This window comes from Lepus europaeus, chromosome 12 (assembly GCF_033115175.1).
Source record: "Lepus europaeus isolate LE1 chromosome 12, mLepTim1.pri, whole genome shotgun sequence".
NCBI classification, from domain to species: Eukaryota; Metazoa; Chordata; class Mammalia; order Lagomorpha; family Leporidae; genus Lepus; species Lepus europaeus.
In genome coordinates this window covers 1506750-1526514 of record NC_084838.1, presented here as the reverse complement: position 1 = coordinate 1526514, position 19765 = coordinate 1506750, and the positions used below count along the sequence as shown (strand labels likewise).

The 19765-nt window shown below is 70.3% G+C and overlaps 1 protein-coding gene across 1 annotated transcript in view; it reads left to right on the top strand.

The window, feature by feature from the left end:
• The first annotated feature begins 6891 nt into the window (after positions 1-6891).
• Positions 6892-19765, top strand: part of CCDC187 (coiled-coil domain containing 187) — a 30866-nt gene continuing 17992 nt past the window's right edge. The window contains exons 1-7 of the mRNA XM_062208388.1: positions 6892-7297; positions 13253-13345; positions 14258-15321; positions 15508-15602; positions 17460-18001; positions 18210-18294; positions 19128-19258. Of these exons, the coding sequence (XP_062064372.1) occupies positions 6907-7297; positions 13253-13345; positions 14258-15321; positions 15508-15602; positions 17460-18001; positions 18210-18294; positions 19128-19258 (2401 nt within the window). The 5' untranslated portion in view covers positions 6892-6906. The remainder of the gene's footprint in view (positions 7298-13252; positions 13346-14257; positions 15322-15507; positions 15603-17459; positions 18002-18209; positions 18295-19127; positions 19259-19765) is intronic.

The window sequence follows — 19765 nt, the reverse complement described above, 5'->3', positions numbered from 1 at the left end:
GACCCCCTCCTGGCAGCCAGACTCCCGGGGGGGGGGGACAGCCACCACCCACTGACACGGGGTCTCTCCCTGGGCCCAGTGACCAGCCTCTGGTTGCCATGGAAACTGTGTCCTCTCCCTGGGACCAGGACCCAAGGCTTCCAGAGATGGCCAGAGCTCAGAGCCAGCACCTGTGAGATGAGGGGAAGGACGCTGCTTAGTCCTGGGGCAGCGCCCCCTGCAGGCCTGCGGCCGTGCTGCAGCCTCAGAGGGGCCAGGTGGCCGGGGAGCCACAGGACGGAGTGACCAAGGCCGGGTGCTGAGCCCGTTAAGAAGCTTCATTCTGGGGCGGGCGCTGTGGCACAGCAGGGAAAGCCGCCACCTGCAGTGCCGGCATCCCACATGGGCGCCTGTTCAAGTCCCAGCTGCAGCCGGCGCCGCGGCTCACTAGGCTAATCCTCCACCTTGCGGCGCCGGCACACCGGGTTCTAGTCCTGGTCGGGGCGCCGGGTTCTGTCCCGGTTGCCCCTCTTCCAGGCCAGCTCTCTGCTATGGCCCGGGAAGGCAGTGGAGGATGGCCCAAGTGCTTGGGCCCTGCACCCCATGGGAGACCAGGAGAAGCACCTGGCTCCTGCTTTCGGATCAGCGCGGTGCACCGGTCGAAGCGGCCATTGGAGGGTGAACCCACGGCAAAGGAAGACCTTTCTCTCTGTCTCTCTCTCTCACTGTCCACTCTGCCTGTCAAAAAAAAAAAAAAAAAGTCCCAGCTGCTCCACTTCCTGTCCAGCTCTCTGCTGTGGCCTGGAAGAGCAGTAGAAGATGGCCCAGGTCCTTGGGACCCTGCACCTGCATGGGAGACCAGGAAGAAACTCAAATAAACAAATAAATCTTTAAAAAAGTAACGCTTCATTCTGCCCTGGGAGGGGGGGCCGGCCGGGTGCATTGAAATCACAGCAAGAACTTTGCTGGTTCTTTAAAGTTGAAAAAAATTGTCAAGTTTATTGGAAAGGCAGAGAGAGACAGACCTCCCATCTGCTGGTTCACCCCCCACACCATGCCGGAACGGGGCGGGGCCAGGCCGGAGCCAGCAGCCAGGAGCTCCACCAAGTCCCCCTTGCGGGTGGCAGGGGCCCAAGCATCGAGCCACCGCCGCTGCCCCCTGTGCACATTAGGGGGCAGCTGGACTCGGGCGTGGAGCGGGCGCTCGGACCCAGGGCTCTGACGCCGCACGCGGGCGTCCCAAGCGGCGGCTGAACCGCTTCGCCCCTGCCCCTGTCCTGTTTACCGTACAGTCTCCGGGGGGTCATGGAGACCAGAACAGGCCAGGAGACAGACGACCCCGCTGGGGCCGGCACGGGGTGGGCGGGTCCGCTTGCCGTGGGGTGTGGGTGGTGCTGTTCTGTTAGCTGCCCGTCTGCTCCAGCACACCCGCTCACAGAGACACGGAATTCCCCGGCTTTGAGGGGTACTGACGCCCCCGTGGCCTCGGGACCCCAGCGGCAGTGCCCACGCGGGCAGTGCTAGAACCCGGCTGCAGCTTCCAGGGCTGAGCTGCATGGGGTGGGGTGGGGGGGAGATGCCAGGGGCCGGTGGGCCGGCTGCCGTGGCCCCGGGCCAGGGGGCTGAACGGAGTGAGGGTGAGGGGCGGCTCCCGGCGGGTTCCAGACCTGGGACTCCACCTTCCGGCCCGGCAGACCTGGGCTGGTTTCTTTGACTCCCGGTCCCCAGCGCCTTCCCCGGGGACCAGCGCACACCTGCGCTCTGTCCACTTGTGGGAATAAACCTTCAGACGCCAGACCCCGGGGGCCTGAGCCAGGGCTTCCTCCGGGGCAGCTGGATGCCGCCCCCCATGGCACCTCAGCAAAGCTCCGGGCTGGACTCTGCCCACCCCGGCTCCCATCCCGGGGGCCCTGCCTTTGGCAGTGTCCAGCTACTCCCAGGGCCGGGGGGGCCTTGATGTCTTGAGAGGGGCTGGGGCAGCCCCGAGTGTTTGTCCCCAAACCTCAGGACGGCCGGGAGCAGTTTCTCGGCCACAAGCTTTCCGCGTGTTCTTGGGGTGCCTGGTGGGTGGCGGCGACGCCTGCACCCCGGCTGCGGCCCCCCCGGCCGGTGGCTCCCAGCCTCGATGCGGGCCAAGCGCCACCTGCTGGTAGCACAGAAGCCTGGCGAGGACCCTGCATTTCCATCCGTCCCCCTGTGGGCCCCAGCCGCCCCCACCCTTGCATGGGGAGCCAGGGAGCTGGGGTGCCGCGGGCTTCAGGCCCTGCCCCACCGCGACAGCGGGTCCCGTGGGAAGCGCGGGTCCTAAAGCCCCCACCCGCCAGGTCTCCGAGGAGAAGGGAGCAGCAGGTGCCGCCCCCGCCCCACCCTCCTGCCACTGCCCCCAGGGCCTCTGGACCCAGGGCTGGCACCTGCTCTACCTGCCCTACTACCCCACGGTCCCCCCACCCCCTCATTTAAGGGGAGCTCGGGACTGGCCCCTGCCTTGGGCCCACTCGCCACCCCGGCCAGGCTGCTGTTGGGGGTTCCCTGGGGAGGGGGCAGCGAGCCGGGAGTGGGGAGCCAGGCCCACGCTCCTGCTGGGACAGGCTCTGCGTGGCACTGGGCCAAGGCCTCCCCCATAGGGGTGGTGCCTGCCCCTCCCAAGTGGGATCCAGGCAGTGCCTGGAGCCTCCCCCTGCCCCTACTCCCTCCCACAACCCCGGGGACAGGTGCTGCCCCTCACCCCGCCCACACCAGGTGTGCATGCAGGTGAGGCCTGGCACAGGGACAAGGTCCTAACCCCAGGTCTGCAGGGCCCAGGAGGAGGAGCCGAGGGCCGGTGCCTCGGTCTCTCTGGAAACCAGGTGGGCGGGGCGGCCTCCCTCCACCGTTGCGGTGGCCGGTAGGAGCCTGCCTGCAGGTGAGCACCTGGGGGTCTGAAGGGAGAGGAGTGGGCTTCTCCTCCCCGGGGACCCCTCCCCTTGCCCCTGCCCTGCTGCCCTGGCCTGGGCTGGGGTCCTGCCCTGGGAGTCCACGCGTGAAAGTCCTCGGTTTCCCCATCTGTAGAATGGGAGCCCGAGGGGCTGAGGAAGGTGCGTTGTGGGGGGCGCTGGGGCAGGGGTGTCTGTGCCCCCAGACTCTGGGGTGGGGGAGGGGCCGGGCCGGGCCTCCTGCTGTGCACAGCGTGAGTGTGGGCCAGGCGGTGAGCCTGGGCAAGGCGGCCTCACTGCCCCCCTGGTCGCCCGGGCGACGCGTGTGCTGGCCTGTGGGCCTGGGGCGGGCCTGCTGGGAGGCGGGCTCTGCACAGCCCAGACCTTGCCTTGCTGGGGGCTGCCTGGGCGGGGGCGGGGGCGGGGGTCTCCCGCTGACCTCACTCTGCGAGCCTGGCTCCTGCAGCCCTGGGCCCCCGCTGCCCCGGGCGCTGCGTGTGGGCGTCTGCGTGGTGGCCCCCATGCGGGGTGGGGAGCAGACTTCACTTCCTGTGTCCCTCCCCCCCACCACGGGCAGAGCCAGGGTCACGTGACCGCCCGGCCCCATCAGCGGACCTCCCACAAGGGTCTTCCTGGCGTCCTGGCCCCCCGGGCCCCACGCCTGAGACGGGGTGGCGTGTGTGGGGCGTGTGTCATGTGTGTGACGCAGGAGCACATGTGCAACGTGTGAGTGTGGCTTGTGTGTGCACACACGTCCACGTGTGTGATGTGTGTTGTGTGGCGCACGAGCGTGTGCTCTCCGTGTGCGTGTGCACGTGTGTGCTGTGAGGGGCTAGGATGCTGCCCAGGCCCGTAACAGCTGCTGGTGCTGACGACCCCGAGGGCAGCGCCTCCAGAGGACCCCTGCCCGGCCCACGGCCCCCTGCCCCAGGCAGCCGGCAGCAGGAGCACCCGTGTCCCCAGGCGGGAACCCGTGGGCTGGGGGTGGGCACGCTCTGACGGCCGGGCCAGGGTGGGCGGCCACCTGGGCCTGCAGCGCTGAGTGGACACGGGCCCCCTCCCCGGCTGCCGGGCCTCACCTCGCCCAGGTGAGCTCCGCCTGCCCTCTGAGCCTCACCAGAGCGGCCGGGGCCAGGGTGGGGGACGACGCTCTGCCCACCTTCCTGGGCAGCGGCTTGCACCCAGGGCCCGGGCGACCCTCCTGAGCCACCGTGGGTGCCTGGTGCACCCGGGACCGGGCCCCTCTGCCTAGGCTCCGTCTCCCCACCAGCCCCTCCCCACCACGAAGCCCAGCCTGTGGGCGGCTCTGGGAGGCACTGGGGACCTTTCCCGGCCCCTGGCTCTGCCATGCGGCCCCCGCAGTCGGGGTTGTGGTAGAGCCGTGCAAGGTGAAAGGCACCAGGTGCGTGGGGCCCTGCACCTCTGTCCCCGCACGCCTGGCGTGGACCCAGCAAGGCAGCCTCCTGCCCTGCGTGGGGGCCAGGCTCCAGGGTGGGGGCAGCAGCCTGGGGGCCCCAGTGTGTGGAGGGGGCGGGGAGGGTGTGGGCTGTGGGTGCCCGCGCTGCAGGGGGCGTGCTCGGCCTTGGCCGTGGCCTCTGCCCGGCGGCCTCCCGGGAGCCGTGCTATGCCCAAACGGACAGCAGAGCCAGGGCCAGGAACACGCCCCGGCAGGTGCGCCTGGGAACCGGGCATCGGCGCTGCCTTGGTGGCTGGCCCGCGTGCCCCGGCGGGGGCTGCCTCTGGCCGAGGAGAGGAGGGGCGGGAGGGGGCGGCGAGGAGGGGAGCCCCGCTCGCTGGGCAGCAGGCGTTGGTTCCCATGGTCCTGTCACTGTGGACAGTGGCGATGTTTACCGAGCGGCTACTTCCTGGAGAAGTCGGAGCCCCGGCCGTCCGGAGGGCAGCTTAGAGCGCCAGGCGGCTCCCTTGCTGCGGGCAGGTGGGCCTTGCCCCAGTGTTCAGCTCGCCCTCTCCCTCCGTGCGAGCCCAGGACCTCGGCGGCTGCGGGGGCCTGGACAGGGGCAGCGCCAGCCGTGGGGCAGTGGCAGAGGGGGCAGTGCCCGGGGGCTGCATGGCGGTGGACTTGCAGACGGGGGGAGGGCGCTGCCGTTCCGACCAGGGCAGAGGGCCGGCCCCGGTGACCGAAGGCAGAGCCGCCTCCAGGAGGTCACTCCCCTTGTGCCCCCAGCTTTGTGTGACGCCGTGGCGCTGCCGCCCGGCTGTGGTGGTCCGAGCAGGATCCTAGCCAGCTGTCCCGTCAGGAACGGGTCCATCCTCCCAGGAGGCCCTGACCCTTCCCCAGGCCTCGTGGGCAAGAGGCCCGGGGCGTTTTGTCCATCTCAGCCTCTGGGGCGGCCCCTGGGGCGCCGGTGAGCCCCCGCCGGGACGGCCTCCAGGCCAGCCGGACGGAGGGGGAGCTCGCGGCCCAGGGGCTGAGGGGGAGGCGGCAGCCGCGCCCCACATTCCGGGAGGACCTGCTGTCCCTTCATGGCCCCTGGCAGCTCGGACCCTGCCCAGGGCCCCCCTTGTGCTCAACACGTGGGGGCTGGGCTCGGCAGCTGTCCCCGGCACCTGTGCCCCTCGCCCGGGGCAGACTCCTCAGAACAGGCCCAGAGCAGGGCCTGGGCTCCCCGTGCAGCCGAGACTCAGGCTCTCTGCCGGCTCCCTCTGTCCAGGGCCCCTGGGGGGAGCCCGTTTGGGGAGCTCCTGGAGCTGGGAGGATCCACAGGGCACAGGGCTGGCCCACGGCTCTGAACTCACCAAGTGCTCACGCCCCAGGGTCAGGGCCGCGCCTGCACCGAGCCCAGCCCGGCCGCCCACCGGGGCTTTCTGCTGTGCCCTCTGGGTGAGAGGGGGCAGCACAGGGGTGCCTGCTCCCCCTGCCCTGGGCCTGTGCAGCTGGAAGCCGGTGGGCTCCCTGGAAGAGGTGGACACCGTCCTGTTGGGATGGCCCCAGCTCAGCCCTGACCCCGCCCAGAACCCAGCCTCCCATAGGCCCCAGCCTGGAGCCCACCCTGCCAGCCTGTGCCTCGCCCCCGCCCCAACCCTGGGGAACCCACTGTGGCTCCCAGCCCCTCACTGGTCCACTGTGGCCCCCAGGAGGGCTGGGGTGGGGTGCTGGGTCGCTGAGTGACACAGGGTTATTATGCTGTCACGGGACCGCCCGGAATTCTCTCCCAGCCCCGGGGAGGCAGCCCACCGTGCCCACCCGGTTTCAATGACTGTCCTCCGTGGGGCGTCCATCTCAAGCCGGGGCACTGCTGGGACAGGCCAGTGGGTCCCGAGCAGTGATGGGAGCCACGCCGTAGGCCTGAGGGCGGCCGTGTGAACCTTGGGCCCAGGCAGGGCAGCGCCCAGGGCCCGCACCTGCCCACCCACCCTGGCCCTGCGGCCACGGCCCCCTGGGTGGCCAGCATGCTGCCTGTCTGCCTCCAGGAAACGCTGCAGCCCCACCCCAGCGGAGGCCAAGGCTGGTGCCTCCTCCCCTGCAGGGCCCTGGGGGCAGCGGCCGCCGCCACAGCCAGGTAGCACTGGGGACGCTTGGGCACAACGGTGACGGGCGCGTGACAGGTGCCACCCAGGGCCTGGAGGGCAGCCCGGGCAGGAGGAGGAGGGAGGGCGCGCAGACTGGGCGCCCAGGGCTGGGTGTCTCCTGCTATGTGCCCGAACCTCAGTGTTGCCATCTGCGAACTGGGTGACACTGTGCCTACCTTGGGGCGCTGTCTGTGGTCCGGACCGTGCCGACAGTGGGGCCGTTTTGCTGGTCCCTGGAGAGACAGAGCCGGGAGCAGGGGCTGCCGGGACAAGAGGCGGCAGGAGGCTCTGCTGTGCTGACCACCACGTCTGCCGCTTTCTCCCTAGGGAAGACGGGCTCCGCCCACCCGCGGCCAAGGATGGCCTCCTGTCTGCCCTGAGGTGGCCCGGGCCCTCCCGGCAGCCGCGCGTGCTCCAGGCGCCCCCCACCGCGGCCTGGGCCGACCTCGCCGAGGAAGCAGAGCCGCAGGGCTGCAGCCTGCCGATGTGGTCCTCGGGCCAGGACGCCAGGGACGGGGACAGCTCCGTGTCATCGGGCCGCCTCTCTGGCTCCTCGGGGGGTCATGAGGCGTGTGCGCCCGCCCGCGGCACCTGGAAGGAGAGGCCGCCCCAGGTGCTGGGCCCCCGCAGGCCGCCCAGGAGGAGCGACCCCCGGCTGGAGCAGCTGAGGGACCGCATCCGGGCCCAGGCACAGTGGCAGGGGAGCTGCGCGTCCCTGGGCGCCTCGGCCCTGTCCAGCGCCTCCTCGCGGGTGCTCCGCAGAAAGACCCGGAAGCTGACCGACACCCTCCCGGCCCCCGCGCACCCAGGTCAGTGGCGGCTGTGCCGGGCGGGCGAGGTGCGGGGGAGAGAGCAGGCGGGACCCGGCGCTGCAGGCGGGCTGTGGGGCCAGCACGGCCCAGGCCAAGTGCCCTCAGCGTCCAGGGGGCCGGGCTGAGGGTGGGAGAGTCCCTGGGGGACATGTGCTGGGCCTGTGGAGGGGACCTGGGCCCTGGGGAGGGCAGGAATGCGGCCTTGGGGCAGGAGCACCCCAAATGGTCAGCTTGGAGCACGGAGGCCCCTGTGCCTGGCACACAGGGCGCGACGGAGGGCGGGGCCTGCTCTACTTCCTGTCTCCACGGACCCGAGGGCCCCGTGGGTACTGGCCGTGCGTGGGGGCCGCCAGCTCCTGGGCTTCCCCTGAAGGAAGGAAGTTGCCTCCGACGCCCCGGACCCTTCCCTGGGGAATGCCGGGAGGGTGGCCCTGGCAGCCACAGCTCTCAGCCAAACCGGGATTCTGTGCCTGTTCTGCGAGCCCCGCCCGGCCGCACACCACCCCACGTGGTCCAAACGCCCTGGAGCAGCGCCCACTGCCGGCTCGGGCGAGCACAGGGCCCAGGGCCAGGCGGGAGATGCCCGGGGTCTCCCAGCCGCCGGCTCCAGGTGGCTGCCTGTCCAGGCTCCGGCCGCCGTGCGGACGGCTCGGCCCGGGCTCCCCCCAGACCAGGAGGCTGGGGTCAGAGTGGGGACTGGGAGCCTCGCCGGTGCGGCAGGAATCCTGGCGGACCCCGCAGGGACCGGTGCGGAGCCGGGGTGGACCCCCCAGAGTGGCCGTCACACCCTGCTGGGGAGGCACTGCCTGCTGTCCCGGGCGCGGTCCCCCTTGTCTGAGGGACCGAGGGCGGCTGACTTCCAGAAGGTGGGGAGGGCCCAGGGGCCCCGTGAGCCGCGGGGTTCCGCTCACTCTCTCCACGGACAGATGGGAGGGGCAGGGGTGCACGGGTGGGCGGGGCGGGCCGGGGGGGGGGGTGGTGGACTGCAGAGTTCAGGAACGTGGACCCCGCCCCCTGGGCAGCAGGGACAGCTGGAGGGTTTGGTTTGGTCTTTAAGATTGATTGATTTGAAAGGCTGAGTGGGCGGGGCTTGCATCCATTAGTCTGCTCCCCAGGGCCTGCAACAGCCCGGGCTGGGCCAGGCGTCCATCTGGGCCTCCCACGGGGGGGCTGCCAGGCGCCCATCTGGGCCTCCCACGGGGGGCAGCGGCCCAGACACTGGACCGTCCGCGGCGGCTTCCCAGCGCATCAGCAGGAGCTGGGTCAGAAGCACTGGGTAGCTGGACTCCAACTGGGCAGGTGGACACGGGGTGGAGGCGTCGCCACGATTTTGGGTGCTCACACCGGGGGAGGTGTGGTCTGAGGGCAGGAGCCTGGCCCGGCTGACGGGGGGGGGGACCTGCAGAACCCCTGCTGAGCCCTGTCCTGGCCTGCGGGGGGCCTGCAGCTCCCCTCGGTGGCCGGGCACCCCCGCCCCCATCCTGTCTACTCAAGGTTCCCGTCCCGGGCCCCCACCAGCCACATCAAGCCCATCCCCCCCACACCCTCCCCACAGTCCACCCTGCAAACAGCTTTGGGTGCCATGGGCTGGGCCTGGCTGGGCCCGAAACCAGGAGAGGAGCCTGGTGCCGTCCTGAGGACCTGGGGCTGGAGGGGGCGCAGCAGACCGGGGGGGGGGGCACCTACACAGCAGGTGTGCTGGGGCAGGGTCCACGTGACGGCCACGTGTATGCTGTGCCACCCGCCCTGACGAGCCGGGCCGTGGGGTGGGACGGGCAGGTCGCTAGGGTCCAGGTGGCCCTGGGGTCAGTGGGCGTGGCGGGCACCCACCCTCCCTCCCCTTCTCTCCCCTTCCTGAAGCTCCCAGGGGAAAAACCAAATGCATCAGAAGCCGTTCCAGCGAGAGAGAGACAGCTCCCGGGCCGCCCGTCCCCGGCAGAGCAGCCAAGGGCCGAGGTGAGGGGGCGCGCAGGGGTCAGGGCCACAGCGGCTGCCGTGTGCACCGGGCACGGGAGACCTGGGATCCCCAAGGCCCCGCTGGAGCCTCGGCGGCCCCACAGTGCCCCCTGGGATGAAGAGGGGGCCCCGAGGCCGAGGCCCTGCAGCCGCTGCTCCGACCTCAGACCGGGGAGAGCCTGGGACGGGCGCCCGGCGGGTGTTGGCTTTGGGCAGCAGCTAGTCCCGGGATGCATCGCCCACTGCTGCCCAGGCCACTGGGGAGGCAGATCCTGGGGTGCTGGGGACACTTTGATGGCTGTGGGGACGCCGAGCGGTCACACAGGGGTGCAGTCAGCAGAGGTCTGAGAGCCCTGCAGGAGGGGGCCCTGTGGGAGGGGCTGGTCCCCCAGGGGTGCCCTGTGGGAGGGGCTGGTCCCCCAGGGGTGCCCTGTGGGAGGGGCTGGTGCCTCAGGGGTGCCTTGTGGGAGGGGCTGGTGCCCCAGGGGTGCCCTGTGGGAGGGGGCTGGTGCCCCAGGGGTGCCCTGTGGGAGGGGGCTGGTCCCCCAGGGGTGCCCCGTGGGAGAGGCTGGTCCCCCAGGGGTGCCCTGTGGGAGGGGCTGGTGCCCCAGATGTGCACCATGGGAGGGGCTGGTCCCCCAGGGGTGCCCTGTGGAAAGGGCTGGTGCCCCAGGGGTGCCCCGTGGGAGGGTGCTGGTGTCCCAGGGGTGCCCCGTGGGAGGGGCTGGTCCCCCAGGGGTGCCCCGTGGGAGGGGCTGGTCCCCCAGGGGTGCCCTGTGGGAGGGGGCTGGTGCCCCAGGGGTGCCCTGTGGAAAGGGCTGGTCCCCTAGAGGTGCCCTGTAGGAGGGGCAGGTGCCCCAGTGTGCCCCGTGGGAGGGGGCTGGTGCCCCAGGGCTGTGGTCAGCAGAGTTCTGAGCTCCCCGTGGGAGGGGCCGGGTCCCCGAGGTGCGTCTCCCTGAGGACTTGCGAAGCCACAGCCCGGTGTGGCTGTCAGAGCTCATGGGCTGAGCTCCAGGGCTGCTGCCCGGCAGCCGGGGTGGGGGTCTGCTGGGTGCCCGGCTGCGTCCGTGTGTGCCCCGCCCTGCCTGTGTGAACGGCTCTGTCTGGAGGCGGGTTTGGCCCCATTTTGTGGATGAGCCCAGAGCCACACAGGCAGAGCTGGGGCGCCCCCTCCGCCAGGGCCCGCCTGGCTTGGGGGACCGGGCCCGGCACCTCATCACGGCCACCCTCGGGGCCTGGGCCCTGGGACCTGCGAGCCCTCGCTCTAGACCCGAGCGGCGCCAGGGGCCGGGGCGTAGCTCCTGGGCGGCTCCGGGGAGCTCCGTGCCCGGCTTCCCCTCCGCCTGCCTCAGGGCTGGCACGGGCACCTGGCCCCTCTTCTCGGGGGGCTCCAGGAGGAATAAGCGCTCGGCCAAGGCCGTCCTGTGAGGTGGGTCCACTCTGCTGGACGGCCGTGACCCGGAAGAGGAAGGGGGACCCCCACGGGAGCCCCAGAGGGTGGGCCGCTGTGGGCAGCAGGAAGCTTCCAGAAGGGCCCGGAGCACGCAGACAGGAGCGGGGCCCTGGGTGCCAACCCTGCCCCCAGCTTCGGGGTTTGCTTTGTTTTAACGCTGGCTTGAAGAATGACCTGCCTCCCGCTGACCCGGGGTCGGAGGGCGTGCCACGGGCGGCATCCATCATCGGGCCGCCATGTCACCGCGTGGGGGCGGCCATTCGTTTCTGTCAGCGACGGGGCCGCAGCCGGGCTAAGGAGAGATGAGTCTGGGTTCAGAGGTCGGAGCCTCCGGACCTGGGAATTAGATGAATTAGGAATTTGCTGCAGTTAACAAAAAATTAAACGGCGGCGGTTATAAAATATTCATCCATCCGGGCCGGGGGCGGAGGCCGCAGGTATCCAATTCCGGACGCCGGCCCTCGCTTTGCATTTTCCGCCGTGGTCGGGCTCGCTGGCAGGCCGCTGGGGCCTTGTCCATTTCCACAGATTAAAAATCCCCTCGTAAAAAAATTAATTGCCACTAAACTGCTCCGTGCAAGAAAAAATACGCCCATGGGGACCCATTATCGACCGGGCCCCTCCGGCAGGCAAATGGGGCCGTGGCCGGGGACCAGGGCCGGGAGCCGGTGTGGGGGCCGTGGCCGGGGGCCAGGGCCGGGGGCCGATGTGGGGGCCAGGGCTGGGGGCTGGTGTGGGGGCCGCGGCCGGGGGCCAGGGCTGGGGGCTGGTGTGGGGGCCACAGCTGGGGGCCGGGGCCGGGGGCCGATGTGGGGGCCAGGGCTGGGGGCTGGTGTGGGGGCCGCGGCCGGGGGCCAGGGCTGGGGGCTGGTGTGGGGGCCACAGCTGGGGGCCGGGGCCGGGGGCCGATGTGGGGGCCAGGGCTGGGGGCCGGTGTGGGGGCCATTGGCTGGGGGCCACAGCTGGGGGCCAGGGCCGGGGGCCGGTGTGGGGGCCAGGGCTGGGGGCTGGTGTGGGGGCCACAGCTGGGGACCAGGGCCGGGGGCCGATGTGGGGGCCAGGGCTGGGGGCCAGGGCCGGGGGCCGGCGTGGGGGCCAGGGCTGCGGGCCAGGGCCGGGGGCCGGTGTGGGGGCCATTGGCTGGGGGCCAGGGCCGGGGGCCGGTGTGGGGGCCGCGGCCGGGGGCCAGGGCTGGGGGCCGCAGCTGGCTTTGAGCCGTGGAGTAGCTCTAGGGCGAGGCTGGGAGGGAGAAGCCCACAGCCCCTGAAGCCCCTCAGAGCTGAGCCCACAGCACCCCGACACTGTTCCGAGCCCAAGCCCTGGAACACCAGTGGCTGCTCCTCCCCGTGTGTGGGGAGCTGCTGGTTTTTTTTTTTTTTAAGAGTTATTTTATTCATTTGAAAGACAGAGTTACAGAGAGAGGTAGAACCAGAGAGAGAGAGAGAGAAAAAAGAGAGAGAGAGAAAAGAGAGAGAGAGAGATCTTCCATCCACTGGTTCACTCCCCATATGGCCACAACGGCTGGAGCTGAGCCGATATGAAGCCAGGAGCCAGGAGCTTCTTCCAGGTCTCCCACGCGGGTGCAGGGGCCCAAGCACTTGGGCCATCTTCTACTGCTCTCCTAGGCCACAGCAGAGAGCTGTGGGGACTCGAACCCGTGCCTGTATGGGATGCGGGAGCTGCAGGTGGCAGCTTTGCCCGCTGTGCCACAGCGTTGGCCCCGGACGTGCTGTTGGACGCAACCCACTTCACAGAGGGGCACAGTGAGGCATGGAGAGGTGACATCTCCCCGGTGCCCGCGGGTGGGCAGCAGAGCCAGTGCTACCCGTGACCGGGTCCTGTCCAGGGGCAAGCTGTGGCCGTGGCCGGTCCTGCCCATCCCATGCAGCTCCGGCCCGGCTCTCGGCGTGGTGAGTGTGGTGCGTGCCGTGGGGGCTGCAGGGTCAGGCTGGTAGCTGGGCCTGGAGCAGCGCATGTGTGCGCACGTGTGAGTGGGAGCGTGTGCGGCTGTGAGAGCACTGGGGGAGGGTTGAGCGTGAACATGTGAGTGTTGCATGTGAGAGCGTGTGTCGGCGTGTTTGTGAGCATGAGCGTGTGAGCGTGGGCGTGGGTGTGCAGAGCCCACCGCTCCCCGCCTGTGTGCAGGGTGACCTGGGCGGTGCGCGGACGCCGCGTGTTAGGAGCTCCCGTGGGCCCGGATGTGGTGGCTGTGGGTTTCCGCTGTACCAGGCCTGTGCTGTGGGCCCGGAGCCGGCACGGAGCCGCCGGGGCCCCCGACTCCTCCAGCGTTAAAGCAGGCGCCCCTCGACACCCCTGTCCCCCGGGGCCAGCCTGGGACCCAGGCTCGTCCTGCTCGCGTGTGCGTGTGCGTGTGCGTGTGCGTGCCCCGTGGCGGCCCCACGGACAGCGTGGCGGGAGCAGGTCTTGTTCCCCTTGTCTTGCTGGGGCCGGCGTTGAGGGTCAGAGAAGCTGCCTGTGCCCAGGCGCCCCGGGAGCCGGCCTGGCCCCGTGCTGGCCGGTGGCCTGGACCCCAGGGACCTCATGGCCGCGGGAGCCGTCTGGGTGCAGACGTGGGCTGTGCGTGTGCCCGTTCTCTCTCTCTCCCTCAGATCCCGAGTCCGTGAGTGTTCACGCCTGGAGGCGAGGCCAGGCTCTGGCCCGGGCGCTGCTGGGGCCGCCTCCCACCCAGCCCAGGCTGCAGAGTAAGCCCCCCGCGTGGCCCTGGGGTTGGCCCGACCCGCTGGGCCCCGTCTCCACGCCGCTGGGGGAGGAGGCAGCACTGGGGCCTGGAGGAGCCCCTCCCAGCGCCCTCCAAGCCCGCCCCCAGGGAGGAAGGGTTTTCCTAAAAGTGTTTAGTTATTTATGCATTCTCGAGAGGCAGAGAGGCAGAGGCAGAGACACAGAGAGGTCTTCATCCCCTGGTCCAGTCACCAGCTGCTGGCAACGGCCGGGGCTGGACCAGGCGGAAGCCAGGAGCCCAGAGCTGCATCCGGGTCTTTCCATGCAGGTGCAGGGGCCCAGGCATGTGGGCCGTCTTCCACTGCTTTCCCAGGCCACAGCAGAGAGCTGGATGGGAAGTGGAGCAGCTGGGAGAGGAGCCGGTGCTCATGGGAGATGCCGGCGTAGCAGGTGGCGGTTTAACCCGCAGCGCCACGGCACCGGCCCTACCAGCAATGAGGTTTTTATTTATTTATTTGAGAGGCAGCGTTACAGATGGTGAGAGGGAGAGACAGAGAGAAAGGTCTTCCGTCCACTGGTTCACTCCGCAAACGGCCACAGGCAGGACCAGAACCGGCACCCACACGGGGTGCTGGTGCCGCAGGTGGAGGACTAACCTGCTGAGGCGGAGCGCCGGCCCCGGGGGATGAGTTTTCCAGAAACCTCCGGAAGGGGTTTGTGCCCGAGAGCTTTCCCCGTCGGCGCCAGGCAGGGCCCGGGGCTTCTGGACAGAAGGAACGGGGGACAGAGCCGGCCCCTCCAGCACACACCGCCTCCCTTGGTGCTTGGTTTCCCCCACGTCCGGGTGCCCGGGCGCAGCCTCCGAGGCCCCTGTCGGGCAGGGATGCAGGCAGGGCCAGAGCGGACTCCCGGCTCCGCCCTCCCCTCCCCTGCAGCTCCTGACTCGGCGCCTCTCCTCACAGACACAGACGGAGGCCCCAAGTCTGCAGACACGGGGAGGTCACGCAGCCCCGCCCCCGCCCGCAGCCAGCAGCAGGTGGCCGAGAAAGCAGCCGGCCAGGCGTCCTGCGACCAACCTGCCATGATCCAGACTGCCATGGCCACCCTGCGAGACCTCCGCCAGCAAATCCAGGCCGGGCTGGAGCTGGCCCAGGGCCCCCGTGGGGAGCGGAAGCCGAAGCCGATGCCGAAGCCGAAGCCGAAGTCGAAGCCGAAGCCGGAGCCGGAGCCGGAGCCGGAGGCCCGGGCAGAGACGAGGCAGCACGGCCCCTGGAGCGCCCCAGCCGCACACGACTCCTCCACGAAGTGTCCTTGGGCCTCGCCGGGGTGGGCCGGGAGTGTCCGCTGCCGGCCGCCACAGGGTGCCTCGGCCGCGTGGGAGCGCTGGCCACGGGGGGCCTGGGCAGCCCGAGGACGGGAGCCGTGTTCCCAGAGGCCCTGGAGCCCCCCAGAGAAGCCGAGCCCCTGCTCACAGCGGCCGTGGAGCGCGTCGGCAGGGCAGACCCGTCCGCCATGGGCCCGGGCGGCCAGTGAAGCCTGCGGGACGCCGGGCCGCAGACCGTGGAGCCCCCCGGAGAGGCCCCGGCCGGCCACCCCGCGGCCCTGGAGCAGCAGCTCGGTGTTCAGGGCCGGCACCGCCTGCAAGGACAGAGGCTTGGGGCGCCCGGCCGAGGGAGCCAGGCAGGCGTGGCCGGGGCCGGCCGGGAGCGTGGGCACGGACGCCAGGCCTCCCTCGCCCTGCCCCAGGCCGCGGGGGCCGCTGGGCCAGCCGCACAGCTCGGCGTCCCTGCGGGATTTCATGCGCCAGAAGGCGGTGGCCCGGCGGCAACAGGCCCTGCAGGAGAAGGCCTCGGCCGCCCGGGCGCTGGAGCTGAGGAGCCAGCGGCTGCAGGAGGTCTACCGCAAGCAGAAGGAGGCCGTGCTGGGCAGGGCGGTCCCCGTGGTCTCCCAGACCACGCCCGGCATCGTCACCTTCGTCCCCAGCTCCGCGCAGTGTGGGGTACGCCCTCCGGGAAGCCGGGGCAGGGGCAGCCTGGGGACCAGCCCAGCTGAGAGACCCCGGCATGGGAGGGCGGGGCCTCCAGCGCAGCCCAGTCCCCCCCACCAGTTCTCTGGGAAGCTCTTCGGGGTGGGCTGCGGGGTCTTCCGGCCTGGGGGGCTCTGACTGTGTGCTCGTCTGTGTCAGGGCGTGGAAGCCCCCGAGAGCCTGAGGTCTCCAGTGCCGGAATGGAGCAAAGTGACCTCTGGCGTGGTGCTGGGGGACCAGGAGGCCCCAGGCAGGTGGGCATGGGGTCTGGGGGCTGCACTTCCCGGGTGGGGCTGCGGGAGGGGGAGTCGGACTCGGTCTGGGGGGCTCTGCAGACGCTGCCCTGGGCCAGGGAGGCTCCTTGGCTGGGAACAGCCCCTCCGCTGCCCACAGCACTGCCTGTCGCTGTCCCGAGCTGGGGGCCCACGGCCCGTTTCCTGGCACTGAGACTGGTGCCGCACTTAAACCAGTGGCTTCTAAGCACAGCTCAGTGTCACTCAGAGCGTCCATGGTCACCCCCGTCGGCTTCCGAAACGTCCCCTCCGGCCCCGTCCCCCGCCTCTGCTGGCTGCCTCTGTGGGTGGGCGTGGTCAGAGACCAGGCGGACCTCGTGGTCTTGTCCCATAGCACACGTGGCGCAAGGCTCCTCCACGGAAGCCGTGTGGGGCCGTCCCCTTGGCCGAGTGGTACCCCATTGTCTGGATGGACCCCGTTCTTTGGCTCGGGGCCGTGGGGCTGCCTCTGCGCCCGTCTGCCTTGGGGACACGGCCGCAGGTTTGCGCCGTAATCCCTGGAGGCTCGATCCCAAACCCCAGAATCCCAGTCGCTGAAATCCGGAGAGATCGAAATCCTGAAAATACAGCCTTTGAAAAGTTCTTTAAAAAAAAAAAAGATTTTATTTATTTATCTGAGAGGCAGATTTAGAGAGAGGAAGAGAGAGAGGTCTTCCATCTGCTGGTTCACTCCCCAAATGGCCCCAACAGCTGGAGCGGGGCCAGGCGGAAGCCAGGAGCCAGGAGCCAGGAGCTTCTTCCTGGGTGCAGGGGCCCGAGCACTTGGGTCGTCTTCCGCTGCTTTCCCAGGCCACAGCAGGGAGCGGGACTGGAAGTGGAGCGGCCGGGACTTGAACTGGTGCCCATATGGGATGCTGGCACTGCAGGCAGAGGCTGAGCCCCCCACGCCCCGCGCCGGCCCCAACACACGTGTCTGCGCCTGTGACCGGGTACCGTGACAGCAGCCAGGTGGCCAGCAGACCATGAAGAAGTGGGTCTACAGTGAGACGACAGACACGGTCCTGGAGTGGGCGTTGTTCTGGAAAATCCCACGACGGACAGCAGAGGCTCCCAACGAGCGCATCGACAGCCGGGGGGAGGGCAGTGTGCGGCCGTGTGGCTCAGACGCCTGCATCGCACAGCGCAGTCCCTGGTTCAAGTCCCGGTCCCAGCTCCTCGCTAACGAAGTCTCTGGGAGGCAGCAGGCGACGGCTCGGGCGCTCGGGCCCCTGCACCCACGTGAGAGACCGGGTGGAGTCCTGGCTCCCGGCTTCGGCCAAGCCCAGCAGTAGCTCTAGCCGTCTGAGAGGATGGCCTCACTCTCAAACCCCCTCTCCAATAGATACAAACAGTGACGGGCCACAGGACCCCCGTGCGTCGGCTGGGGACGTCCCCCAGGGCCCACGCACAGCCCACGCGTTTGGCTGTCAAGTCCCCTTGGTCATCCCCTCTGGGCCTGGGCGTGAGCAAAGACCAAACTGACGACTTCAAATAGAGGACAAAAAAAAAAGACAAGAAACAAACCAGCCAGGCACAGGGAAAATCTGACGGGACCGAGCAGGGGAGAGGAGAGGACCCGCGGGGATGGGGGTGGACCACGGCCGTCCTCGGGGCTCCTGAGGGGCAGCCGCTGGGGGCCGGGTGGGCGCCTGGCTCCCCACAGTCAGGGGCTGCAAGGCAGGACCTCCCCAGCCGGCCCCGGGACACCCACCCCCCCCCACGGCCCCCTGGGTCCAGACCCTGGCTCCGCACATGTGTGTTCCACACGCACACGCGTGTTCCACACACAGTGCCGGGCGCGGCCAAGCCACACCCAGCCGCATACCTCTCTTCCTGCAGCTTCTGCCTGTGTCTGAACAGAGCCTGGAGCCGCGCCGAGCCCCTGGAGACGAGCCGCGGCCAGGACAGCTGGGAAGGGGCCCCTCTGCTGCTGCCCGCCACCTCCTCCCTGGGACTGCGGCTTCAGGACCTGCCCCGAGGGCTGTGCATCTACCTGGACCCCCAGGAGGCCAAGCGCCTGGGCACGGCCGGCCCCCTGCACTGGGAGCACAAGCAGGCCCGGCTGCAGGCCCTGGAGACCATGGCCAACGTCCTCAAGCAGCGCGTCGACATTCTCACCACCAAGCTGCACCGCGCCGAGGCGCCGGACGCCGCCTGGGACCCGGCCTGGGCCCTGCCGCCCTCCCGCCCCAGCACCCTGCCTGCGGCTGCTGCGTCCCCGGCCACGGCCTGTCCCGGAGCCCTGGTGCCCAACGGAGGCAGAGGGGTGCCCCGGCACTGGGTGGACGTGCAGACCAGGCCCCTCCTCTCTCCCACCTACTTCCTGGACGCTGAGATGCTGCCGTGGGGCCCCGGCACCTGCCGTGAGAGCAGGTCCCCAGGTAGGGCTGGGCCAGGCCGGGTGACTGACCCGGCCGAGCAGCGAGGGAACCCCGTTTGCTCTCGGCCCCTCGGCTCCCCCTGGAAGGGGAGACGTTGTCTGGACGCTCGAGGGGTCAGCGGAGCGGCCACGGCACAGGCACAGCTGTGGCCACAGCCGGGTTGCAGCGTCCTCGCGCCCCACCGGAGCCATGGCATCCCTTCCCGCAGGTGTGGAGGGCGGCCGTCGGGAGCTGGAGAGGAGGCTGCGGCGGGAGCTGGCGTCCATCCCGGCCCTCAGCACGCTGGCAGGGAGGTGAGCGGAGCCCCCAGGGCGCCCCCGTGTGTCCCCCACCGCCCAGTCCGCCCGAGGCTGAGGGCGGGAGCTGACACCGCGTGCCCACTGGTGGTGAAGGGCGCCAGGGCAGGTGGGGGCCACGGGCCAGCCTGGCAGGCTCCAGCAGGAACCCAGAGTGGGCGGGGCTGCTGCTTCCTCCTGCATCTGGGGCAGAGACCCCGACGTGCCCTCCACGTGGGGCTACCCCGGTCAGTGCCCGTGGAGCTGCTCTCCCCAGCCTTGGGGACCTCTCAAGGGCGGGTAGCAGGGACCGCCGGGTTCCACGTGGGTCACCATCCCCCCATCTCCGTGCTGCCTCCCCACATCCCTGGGCTGGTGTTCCTCTACCCATCCCCAGGAACCCCCCTCCCCATTGCCAACACCCCCACTCCCCCCCCCAACCCCGAGACCTCGGGGGATGGTGCCGCTGGGTCGCTGTGACCAGCAGGGGGCGGCATTGGGCTGGGTCTTTAGATTTTTGCAAGTGGGGCTCCCATGGCCCCTCCCAGCCCTGAGCGGCTGTGTGCGAGGATCTGAGGTTAAGGTCACAGCCACGGCTCCGAGGCTGTGGGGCCCAGGAGGGCCAGAGGGCGCAGGGCTGGGGTGTGTCCACCATGTTTCCCCTGGGCCTGAGGCTGTGCCCTCCTTGCCCCCACTGCCTGCAGAGCCAGGGAGAGACAGGAGGGGGGTGACACCTGGGAGCCTGGCCCCCAGGGCCCAGGGCTCGAGGGCCCTCCAGCTGTGTCCACAGCAGAACCTGGCCTGTGCCTTGTCAGGCAGCAATTTCGCTTGACCGCCCGGGCCCGGGCCAGGTTCCAAGCCAGGGCAGCTGCTGTGTCCGGGGTGCAGGCCGAGGCCGCCCTTGTCCGGCTTGTGGCTGCCCCCTTGCCCTTCCCGCATCTCCGCCTCTCGGGGGCCACGGCCCTCAGCCCACGCTGGCACTGTGGGTCCGGCCGGCTGCCCAGCGACCCTGGCATCTGTCTCAGCCCCAGGGCTGCCCCGGCTTTCTGGAAAATTCTTCAGCGTCTTGCAAGCCCCTCATGGGCTGGACACACACCCATTGTCCCTGCAAGGCCCTGAGCCGGGGCTGGGCAGCTGGGCCACTCCCACACCCTGGGCAGGCACAACACCTGGCCCCCAGCAGGTGCACAGCCAAGACCTGCTGGCCCCTGACCGCCGAGGGCTGGGGGAGGGGCTGTCTCCAGGGGCTGCAGGTGTGGACGGCGCCTTTGATCCCGCCAGGAAGCGGGGGTGGGGGGTGGGGGGGGTGTTGATGAGGGTGTGAAGTGGGTGGGGCTTGCACTTCCTGTGCCCCCACCCCCAGCCCCCAGTCCCAGCAGCTGCCACCACTAGAGGAGAGGCCACGGCCAGGTCAGTCCCCGATCTGGTCAGCCCAGAGTGCTGGCCACAGCCTGAGCACTGCCCCATGGCCGGCCCTGCTGTCTCGGTT